At 39.3% G+C, this 11,486-nt stretch overlaps 1 protein-coding gene and 1 long non-coding RNA gene across 2 annotated transcripts in view; one reads left to right on the forward strand and one right to left on the reverse strand.

Moving 5' to 3' along the window:
• Nucleotides 1-5,726: 5,726 nt before the first annotated feature.
• LOC120851722 lies at nt 5,727-7,089 on the reverse strand. The gene is made up of 2 exons (XR_005718400.1): nt 6,756-7,089; nt 5,727-6,431 (listed from the first exon to the last, which is right to left on the reverse strand). It is a non-coding gene; the product is annotated as an uncharacterized LOC120851722 (long non-coding RNA).
• Nucleotides 7,090-7,155: 66 nt separating this feature from the next.
• SLC3A1 (solute carrier family 3 member 1) overlaps nt 7,156-11,486 on the forward strand; it is a 35,955-nt gene continuing 31,624 nt past the window's right edge. The window contains exon 1 of the mRNA XM_040224728.1: nt 7,156-7,712. Coding sequence (XP_040080662.1) covers nt 7,283-7,712 — 430 coding nt within the window. The 5' untranslated portion in view covers nt 7,156-7,282. The remainder of the gene's footprint in view (nt 7,713-11,486) is intronic.

Raw genomic sequence — 11,486 nt, forward strand, 5'->3', positions numbered from 1 at the left:
AGTTATCCCTCAATAAAGTTGTTTTTTAAAGGCCAAGCCAAAAAGTAACCCAACCATGTATTAATTCCCATGACACTATAGTTGTTCATAGGCCAGTTTGAATGACCTGGACCACATTCCACTGATCTTGGCTGGGCTCACTCAAGCATCTGTGGTCAAATGGCTGGGTGCCTGGGAACTGACTAATCTAGAGGACCATGGATAGGAAGGTTCCATAGGGAAGGCCCTTATCTTGCCCACATCCTACAGCAGACCAGCCTGGGCATAATCTCATGGTGATGGCGATTGTCTAGAAGAGGAGCACTTTTTAAAGCCGCTCTTTGTGTCAAGTTTCTTGTTCCATTGTCCAAAAACAAGCCACATGCCCAAATCCAGACTCAGTGTGTCAAGAGGCGGGAATGGTGGGGCAAAAGGCCATGTTTGACAGGGCTACAGGGATGCTTTTAATTACTGTTAATGCAAGTAATCCGTCATGTACCTGAACAATGTTTTAATTTATATTACTTTAATCCTGTAAGGAAGGTACTTTTGTTCAAAGACTTTTGTTGTTGTTCAGTAGCTAAGTCATATCCAACTCTTTGTGACACCATGGATTGAAGCACTTGAGGCTTCTCTGTCCTTCACTATCTCCGGGAGTTTGCTCAAACTCACGTCCATTGAGTCAGTGATGCTATTTAACCGTCTCATCCTTTGCTGCCCTCTTCTAGAACATTTTGCCTTCAATCTTTCCCAGCATCAAATTTTTTTCCAATGAGTTTGCTGTTCCCATCAAGTGATCCAAGTACTGGAGCTTCAGCATTAGTCCTTCCGATGAATATCCAGGGTTGATTTCCTTTAGGATTGACTGGTTTGATCTCCTTGCTGTCCAAGGGACTCTCAAGCATCTTCTCCAACACCATAGTTCAAAAGCATCAGTTCTTCAGCGCTCAGCCTTCTATATGGTCTCTCACATCTGTACATGATGTGTATGGATAAAAAACCATAGCTTTGACTATATGGACCTTTGTTAGTAAAGTGATGTTTTTGCTTTTTAATACATGAAGTTTGTCATAGCTTTCCTGCCAAGGAGCAAGTGTCTTTTAATTGCATGGCTGCAGTCACCATCCACAGTAATTTTGGAGCCCAAGAAGATAAAATCTTTCACTGTTTGCACTGTTTCCCCATTTGTTTGCCATGAAGTGATAGGACCAGATGCCATGATCCTAGTTTTTGAATGTTGAGTTTTAAGCCAGCTTTTTCTTTCACCCTCATCAAAGAGGGTCTTTAGTTCCTTTTCACTTCCTGCCATTAGAGTGATATAATCTGCATATATGATGTTAATTTCTATTAACATCAGAAATGTTAATTTCTTATATATAATCTGCAATTCCTCTTACTCCCTTATTGAATGTAATTTAGCTATTGATTATTGCAGCAATTCTTTGTATGTAGAAATAGTAAGGTTTTGTGACATTTGTCAAGTCTCATGTTCTGTTAACATTTCTGTTGCTAGCTGAGCACCGAAGAATTGATGCTTTTGAGCTGTGGTGACTCTTGAGAGTCCCTTGGACTGCAAGGAGATCCAACCAGTCCATTCTAAAGGAGATCAGCCCTGGGTGTTCTTTCGAAGGAATGATGCTAAAGCTGAAACTCCAGTACTTTGGCCACCTCATGAGAAGAGTTGACTCATTGGAAAAGACTCTGATGCTGGGAGGGATTGGGGGCAGGAGGAGAAGGGGACGACAGAGGATGAGATGGCTGGATGGTATCACAGACTCGATGGACGTGAGTCTGAGTGAACTCTGGGAGATGGTGATGGACAGGGAGGCCTGGCGTGCTGCGATTCATGGGGTCACAAAGAGTCGGACACGACTGATTGACTGAACTGAACTGAATTGAAGAATGTTTTAAATAGTTTAACTTCTACCAAATCATGGTTAAATGTTTTCTTTTGATTCACTGGATATATAAGTTGAATTCCGACCTCTAGCTAGGATGTCTATTTTTCTGTTCCTTCTCATTAGAAATGTTTTTAAAAACATTGTACTCTGGACTATATTTATAATGTTAACCTCAGAATCAAATTCAGTTTTATAGCTGAGGTAACAGAGGCTTAGAGACAATTTTGTCTAAGATCAAGCAGAGAGCAAATGGAAGCAGGCTTGAATCTCACTTCCTCTGACTTAAAATTTGAGTCATGAAACTGTATCAAAGTTGGAACATTTGGCTTAGTGATAAAAATCTATACTTTTAGGCAGAATGTACTTTCCACTTTTGTTTTTCCTCCCCTCCCTCTCCCTCCCCTTCCTTTTCATTTCTTCCTCCTCCCCCAACTTACTCATTCTCCCCTTATTCTACAGCATAGGTCACCTACCTTTAAGTAACTATTCTTTTATTAACTTAATAATATACCTGGCACTGAGCTGGATACTGGGAACTTAAAGATGACTATGCAGATCTTACCCTTAGATCACAGAGGCTGTAAACAGGTAAGTGCAATATGGAAAATCCTATTTTAAATGTTTACTAATCTGACAGGTTATATGCTGTAAGATATTTTGGTGGGTTTGCTGTTAACTGGAAGTCTTTATGACTGAATATACATGTATATTTAAAAATCCATTTATATATAATCTAAAATATATTTTTTGTTAATTTTTGCTTTCTATATGTTTGTTTCTGTTTAATTTGCAGGATGCTTCTGTGTCCTGTGGTAGCCCCGTTGTTCTGTTATCTGTTTTCCAGAGGGTTCATTCTTCTTTACTTTATTATCACGATTGTGTAACTCACTTGGGATTTGAATTTACTGAGGAAGTGTATCCAGATTATCTCTGATTCTTTGTTCCGATTATATGAGTTAGCTCTTAAAGCTTCCTTAGTGTTCTTGTTCCTTATTCATGTTTAGGAGTTTTAACAGGCAGTGTATTTCTCTTTCTACAATCAATATTTCCTTCTAAGTCCCCTTGATAGTAAGTAAAACATACTTTGTATTTGGTGGGAAGTCTTAACTCTGTGACTGTCTTCTCCAAATTACTGTCAACTTCTTCTTCTCTCCTGTGTTTCCATACTTTTTCACTGAATCCATGTCTTCCTTCTGCTTTTTGAAGTTTGTTTCTTTTCTCTTTAAATCTTAGTTTAAATCTTGAGTATGAGATGTTTGTGAAGTTTGGGTAACTGATACTAGAGGGAATCACTTTAAGCTGAACTCTACAACCTGACTGGAACTTCTGGGTACACTCCAAACTCAAGGTTCCCTAGCTGATTTTTTTTCTAATGGAAGAGTAATATTGATTGTAATATTAATTACAGAAAAATTACAAAAATCAGAAAAAGTTTAAAGAACAAATTATGTATCATCCATAATCTTAGAACCCAGAGAGAAACACTTTAAACATATATTCTAATAGGACTTTATATATATGAGAATTTTTTTTTACATAATTAGAAGAATTACTTTATATCTTGCATTTTCCTCACTCAACACAATAATGTGAGATTTCTTCCATGTCATTAAAAATCTTTGAAAATATGCTTAGTGACTAAGATTCTATAACATGGATGTACAGTAATTTAGTTAGTCTTGTGTCACTGAGCATTTTCGTTTCCAATATTTGACATTATAAATGAAACTGTAATTAATAAGCCTTATTGCTCATAAACTTTTGTTCCTGTCTTGGATTATTTCCTTAAGATAGAGTTTTGGAATTGAAATTGCCAAGTTATCAAACCTCTTCTCCCCTTTTTATTACAAAAGTCATAATATGCTGAGAACAAATGACAGAGGGTAAAGTGAAATGTATAAATCCAAGGAGTCTCATCTTCAGTCTCATTCTCAGCCTCCAGGCAGCCACCAGCTGACACTCAATATGCAGGCACAGATGGCTGTGCTACTTCTTCCCACATGACTCTGATCATATTTGCTCTCCTTGTCCAACTGTCCAACATCACTCACTAAATAATCTTTCTTTTCCTCACTTTTCATATTCTAAATCTCCTTCTGTATAAGGAATAGGGGTCCATCTTGGATGACTCCAATCTATTCAATTGATCTTTTGACCTAACCTAAACTTTAATATCAGCTCTTCATTTTTTTTGAAGTTTTTATTTTAAAATCTGGTAGAGCTAGCCTCATTTATTACTCTGAAAATGTTAAAACTCATGATACACACTGCCAAATTACTTTGCAGAATTATGAGTTTACACTGGATCCTTGCTAGTACTATTATCTTTTAGAAATTCTTTGTCAAAGTGATTGAAAATGCTTATTTCTCTAACATTAATGAGTTGATTTTTGTGAAATATCTGTTTACAACCTTTTTTTCAAGCTTTAACTGATATTTTTAAACTGATATTATGAAATTTTATATATGTATACATAATCAAATTGCCAAGATCCGTTCGATCATCGAAAAAGCAAGAGAGGTCCAGAAAAACATCTATTTCTGCTTTATTGACTATGCCAAAGCCTTTGACTGTGTGGCTCACACTAAACTGTGGAAAATTCTGAAGGAGATGGGAATACCAGACCACCTGACCTGCAAAAAACCTGTATGCAGGTCAGGAAGCAACATTTAGAACTGGACATGGAACAACAGACTGGTTCCAAATAGGGAAAGGAGTACATCAAGGCTCTATATTGTCACCCTGCTTATTTAACTTATATGCAGAGTACATCATGAGAAACGCTGGGCTGGAGGAAACACAAGCTAAAATCAAGATTGCTGGGAGAAATATCAATGACCTCAGATATGCAGATGACACCACCCTTATGGCAGAAAGTGAAGAGGAACTAAAAAGCCTCTTGATGAAAGTGAAAGTGGAGAGTGAAAAAGTTGGCTTAAAGCTCAACATTCAGAAAACTCATCATGGCATCTGGTCCCATCACTTCATGCCAAATATGTGGGGAAACAGTGGCTGACTTTATTTTTTTGGGCTCCAAAATCACTGCAGATGGTGACTGCAGCCATGAAATTAAAAGACGCTTACTCTTTGGAACCAACCTAGACAGCATATTAAAAACAGAGACATTACTTTGTCAACAAAGGTCCATCTAGTCAAGGCTATGGTTTTTCCAGTAGTCATGTATGGATGTGAGAGTTGGACTATAAAGAAAGCTGAGCACCAGAGAATTGAGGCTTTTGAACTGTGGTGTTGGAGAAGACTCTTGAGAGTCCCTTGGACTGCAAGGAGATCCAACCAGTCCATTCTAAAGGAGATCAGTCCTGGGTGTTCATTGGAAGGACTGATGTTGAAGCTGAAACTCCAATACTTTGGCCACCTGATGTGAAGAGCTGACTCATTTGAAAAGACCCTGATACTGGGTAAGATTGAGGGCAAGGAGGAGAAGGGGATGACAGAGGATGAGATGCTTGGATGGCACCACTGACTGACGGACGTAAGTTTGAGTAAGCTGTGGGATTTGGTGATGGACAGGGAGGCCTAGCGTTCCGTGCACAGTTCATGGGGTTGCAAAGAGTCCGACACGACTGAGCAACTGAATTGAACTGAATGTCTAACAATGTATACATACCTTTAATTTTAAAAACACAGAGTTCTTTGGCATATTTATTACCAATGCATTTCCCAATTTGTCATACGTTCTTCAATTATATGCTTTGTTGTATAATAAATTTTCTTCAATAAATTAAATCTTTGTACTTGCTTTTACTTTTCAAAAAATTCTTTCAATTAGCTCCTATGGTGAAAATTACCATTATGTGTTTGAGAGATAAAGTGATTTGGAAACATAAAAGTTAAATTCCTTTAATTGTTAAAAAATATACAATATGCCTAATTAGTAATAATTAGAGATGCCACTTATTGGATGCATTGAATGAACTAGATTTTGGGATTTACTCACTTAAAAAAATAAGTTAGCCAAAATCAAACAGCTCATTTCTCTGCACCAATTACTGCTTCTAGATTACTCTACAAATTAACAGTAATAATAAGAATTCATGTAACTTTCCTCACTTAAAACAAAAAGCTTCTTATTTGATCAAAACTGTCATAGAGCTATTTATTATATGTGCACTGATTAAAAGGAAGCCATGAATCATCACATTCTTTTAAGGTTTGCACATAATCTTCCAGGAAAGCATACCTCACTTTTAATGCAGTTTCTTCTTGGTTGCAAATTTGTATTTTATACTTGTCAATGATTAAACAACTCTTTAGTGCTTGTATTAAGAACTGTTTACCTATAATAAACCACTTGAACTTGCTAGACATGAAATTCCCCATTCTACTATCCCCACTTGGAAAAGTGCTTCCAAGAATGGGCAACCATACTCTTCTGAAAATAGGAAACAAGACTGAAGGCACCTGGGGTCGAACTGAGCATACAGGCAGGCATGTATCAGGTTGGCTTGAACTGAGATAAAATAGTTTCAGGAACAGAGGTGTTGTCCCCTGTCTTCAGATCCTCTTCCTCTTGGATTTGTAGAAGAGACCTTCAAAATAAAAAATAAAGAAAAGCATGTTTCCCCCTGCAAAATTCTGTTTCTTTTTCTCATACCTAGTTGACAAGAAAGAAAATTTAAGCTATTTTTTATTGTAAAATATACATAATATAAAATGTACCACTTTAAGAACTTGAAAGTGTATGATTCAGTGACGTTGAATACATTTACACTGGTGTATGACCACCTCCAGAACTTCTGCATCATCCAAAATGTAAACTTTATACTCATTAAGTAAGAACTGCTCATGACCCCCTTTCTTTCAACTCCCGTTACCTACCCTTCTGCTCTGTTTCTGTGAATTCATATACCTACCTCATATAAGTGGACTCAGACGACATCTGTCCTTTTGTCCCTGGCTTCCTTCACTTAGCATAATGTCTTCAAGGTTCATCCATGTTGTGGCCCCTGTTAGAACTTCATTCCTTTTTAAGGTATATGTCGCAGTTGGGTTGTCCATTCATCCACTTGGCTTCTTTCCACCTTTTGACTGTTGTGAATAATGCTGCTGTGAATATTTGTGTGCTCAACCAAGTAAGGTCTTAAACTGCAGTGGAACGCTGTGTCCTCTTCCCATTTCGCCTCCTCTGTGCCTCTGTTCCAGTCCAGATCTGAATCCTTCCATCTGGTTGACTGTTGCTACATCAGTCTCACAGGGTGTAAGGAGAATTTTTTAAAAACCCCACTTTACCCTTTACCCTTTCTTCCTTGGCTGAACTTTGTCCAGTCAGGTTTATTTATAAACCATGAAAAGCTCATTAACACGATCAAGCATTTCTGCAAGCTCTCTTCTTGCTTTTGTTACTGCAGGAAGGCACTCGGCAGGGATAAGATTGTGAAACATGGCTGAGGATAAAAGCAAGAGAGATTCCATTGGATTAAATGCGAAGGAAGGCCAGACCAACAATGGGTTTGTACAAAATGAAGACATCCTGGAGACTGACCTGGACCCAAGCAGCCCAGCTGCCGGGCGACAGCACAACACCGTGGACATCCTCGGCCCCGGGGAGCCCGATGTGAAGGATGTCCGGCCCTACGCTGGGATGCCCAAAGAGGTGCTATTTCAGTTCTCAGGCCAGGCCCGCTACCGGATACCGCGGGAGGTGCTTTTCTGGCTCACCGTGGCTTCCGTGCTCCTGCTCATTGCGGCCACCATAGCCATCATTGCCATCTCTCCCAAGTGCCTGGACTGGTGGCAGGCGGGACCCATGTACCAGATCTACCCAAGGTCTTTCAGGGACAGCAACAAGGATGGGGACGGAGATCTGAAAGGTGCGTGCCTTGAGACTTAGGGCAGGGCGGGATGAGGTTGGTCTAGGGCTCTTCAGCTCATTATGCCTGGGCTGTGCAGTAATAAGCACATTCCACCCAGTATGACTGATGATGCCTTTCTCCCTGTTTATGATATTTTAAAAAGCCACTCAGCAGAACCCAGCAATTCTTAGCATATGATGAAAGGATACTTGCTAGAGCCCTTTGAGCCTCCAAAGGGCTGTTAAGTTTATTGCCCAGTAGGAACTTTTGCATAGTCATCTGATCTAACTTCCTACATGAGCAAGTTTCCTCCTGAAATGTGTCCTGCTTCTGTGCACTTTAGAGTTGGTCATCTCAGAGTGACTGTTTAGAATCTTTAGAATCCCTTTTCCAGGGTGCACAGTGGCTAGTTTGATAATCTGGCAGAGAGATTCTGATTAATGAGCGAAGCATAATTCATTATTTTAGAAGAAGATTAAGTGATATCTTTAAAATGTATAGACTGAGTCTTTAAAGCTTAAATCTTGAGAAATGAAGAATAGGTATAGTGTGGGTTGGTCGTTAGTTGAATTAAGGATTATTTTAAAAATATCCATCTTAATAAAGAAAGTAAAAAATATTTTTAAAGTTATGCTAATAATTTCCTAGTGTGTTGTGTGTGGGATGTCCTTCTTATTTATTGCTCAAATGAGGACACAAACCAATCGCTGGAAACTGTCCCAGGCAAATTGGTTGATATGATTACCCAGTTAAAGGAAGCAATAAGGAACAAATAAACTAATAAGGTAATTTTTGATAATGCTATTTGGCTTGAAGAAGACAAAATAATGATTTAAGAGTAAGGGGTTAGAGAAGGGAATGGCAACCCACTCCAGTGTTCTTGTCTGGAAAATCCCACAGACAGAGGAGCCTGATAGGCTACAGTCTGGGGGGGGTGTCTCAAAGAGTTGGACACAACTGAGCAACTGAGCACACACGAATGCATTGGGTATAGCTCTCAGGTCAGTTCAGTTCAGTCACTGAGTCGCGTCCGACTCTTTGCGACCCCATGAATTGCAGCACGCCAGGCGGTATAGCTCTAGAAGCTGATATAGAATAGCTTGCTGAATTGTTTGTTTTTGGCTAGTTGCTTGGCTCCCTTCCTGGTGCTTAGTATTCCTCTTTTCATTGCTGTAGAGTCTGTAAGGCCCTCCATTCTGCAGCCCCTTGTTCTGGCTTACCAGAGAAGGCCCCAGTCCAGCATTCTAAAAGGTGGCTTTCCTTGCACACCTCCTATAACAGGTCACCCACTACTTCCTCAATTAGTGGACAGTTCAGACTCAGAAACTGCAGCCTTTGAGACTGTAGTTGTTCTAGAATACAGTATATAAGGATAGATTTATCTCAGGACTGTGTGGTCAAGGCCTGCACCTTACACAAAAATGTCTGAATACATCAGGGAGTCCTCACAAAACTATTAGGTTGGTATGAAAGTAATTGAGGTTTTGCACTGTTGAATTTTGATTTTTGATATTGGAATACATTCTTAAATAAATGTGATTATGTTATGCATCAAAAAGAAAAGAGTATAGGAAGTGGTAATGAGCTTAGTCGAACTTTAAAATACTTCAAACACATTCCTAAAATCTTCAGCTTTCTTTAGTAAACTAATAAAAGACTTCTTCACACTCATATAATTTTTTTCTTAAAAACCATCCTTCATCTTAACTAATTGAAATATTATCTGACCTTCAAGATGCAGTTCAAACCCACTTCCTTCATTAATCTGTTTAACCTCCTGATCAGAGGGGGCGCTACCCTCCCAGACTCTTTCAGTGTTTTGGATGGAGCCACACCTCTGGTGCTTCGGTGTAACATATCTGGGTGACTTTCCTTCCAACCCGTCAGCCCCTAGCATGATCCTATCACCTGCTGCTTCTTATAAAGTAAATGCTTTGCAAAGTGATGTTTGATGGAATAAAGCCCAAAACCCTATACCCCTAAACTATACTACCCACTTCCTGGCCCTCCCTCTGTAATTTCCTTCTAAATTCCCCGTGCAAAGGGCAACTTCTAATCACCTCTCACATTTGTCATTTCCCATAACTTTTCCTTGAAGGATTGGGTGCTTCCTGTAATTAATAGGTATTTTTTCTAGAGGTTGAGAGGATTTTGTTCTAATTTGAAGAAAATGTTCCAGGTTTCAGTTTATTCTATTGCTTTCTGTCCCCTGGAATATGGACATGGGAGATCCTTTGTTACTGTGTCCATTTGGCCTCTTCGCTTTTATCATCCTGTTCCTTTGTGCTTATTCTTGATATAAATCAAAATTTTGACTTCAATCTGACTTAAATCAAAATTCTTTTGTTGCCTGCTGATACTCCAGGAGGTCTCACGGCCATCCACGGAAGGGAACTGAAGTATAGTCAGGACACAGGTACGCAGCCTGACTCCTGCTTTGGTCTCAGCGACTTCTGACAGGGGTCCCACAGGAAGTTACTGCAGACCGAATACTAAACTCGGACTCTGCATTTAGGATGCTGAACTAGAAGCACTTCCCCCCACTAACTGCTAATTATCCTACGGGGTGCCACGTACAGGAGTTTCATTCCTATGTCTCTTCTCATCTAAGTCTAAAGTTCTTTTCTGTATAAATGCTTGACTTCAGCGCTGTCCAAAGGAAACAGAATGTGGACCACACAGGTAATTGACAGTTTTCTAGCAGCCATATTAAAAAAGTAAAAGAGAAACAAGTGAACTTAATTTGAATAATATACTTTGTTTAATCCAACATATCGACTATCTTTTCAACATATTGTTGTTGTTTGATTGCTCAGTTGAATCCAGCTCTTCATGACCCCATGGACTGCAGCATACCAGGCTTCCCTGTCCCTCATTGTCTCTGCAGTTTGCCCAAGTTCATGTCCATTGAGTCGGTGATGCCATCTAACCATCTTATTCTCTGTTGCCCTCTTCTCCTTCTGCCTTCAATCTTTCTCAGCATGAGGGTCTTTTCCAATGACCAGCATAAGGGTCTTTGTAACATATAATCAATATAAAAATATAAATGAGCTATTTTACATTCTTTCTTTTCATACTGGGTCTTCAATGTCTTCACGACCCAGATAATCATGATGATGTGATCACTAATCTAGAGCCAGACATCTTGGAATGTGAAGTCAAGTGGGCCTTAGAAAGCATCACTATGAACAAAGCTAGTGGAGGTGATGGAATTCCAGTTGAGCTGTTTCAAATCTTGAAAGATGATGCTGTGAAAGTGCTGCACTCAATATGCCAGCAAGTTTGGAAAACTCAGCAGTGGCCACAGGACTGCAAAAGGTCAGTTTTCATTCCAAGACCAAAGAAAGGCAATGCCAAAGAATGCTCAAACTACCACACAATTGCACTCATCTCACATGCTAGTAAAGTAATGCTCAAAATTCTCCAAGCCAGACTTCAGCAATACGTGAACCGTGAACTCCCTGATGTTCAAGCTGGTTTTAGAAAAGGCAGAGGAACCAGAGATCGAATTGCCAACATCCGCTGGATCATGGAAAAAGCAAGAGAGTTCCAGAAAAACATCTATTTCTGCTTTATTGACTATGCCAAACCTTTGACTGTGTGGATCACAATAAACTGTGGAAAATTCTGAAAGAGATGGGAATACCAGACCACCTAACCTGCCTCTTGAGAAATCTGTATGCAGGTCAGGAAGCAACATTTAGAGCTGGACATGGAACAACAGACTGGTTCCAAATAGGAAAAGGAGTACGTCAAGGCTGTATATTGTCACCCTGATTATTTAACTTATAT

The sequence above is a fragment of the Oryx dammah genome, unplaced genomic scaffold (assembly GCF_014754425.2).
Source record: "Oryx dammah isolate SB20612 unplaced genomic scaffold, SCBI_Odam_1.1 HiC_scaffold_25, whole genome shotgun sequence".
Classification (NCBI taxonomy): domain Eukaryota; kingdom Metazoa; phylum Chordata; class Mammalia; order Artiodactyla; family Bovidae; genus Oryx; species Oryx dammah.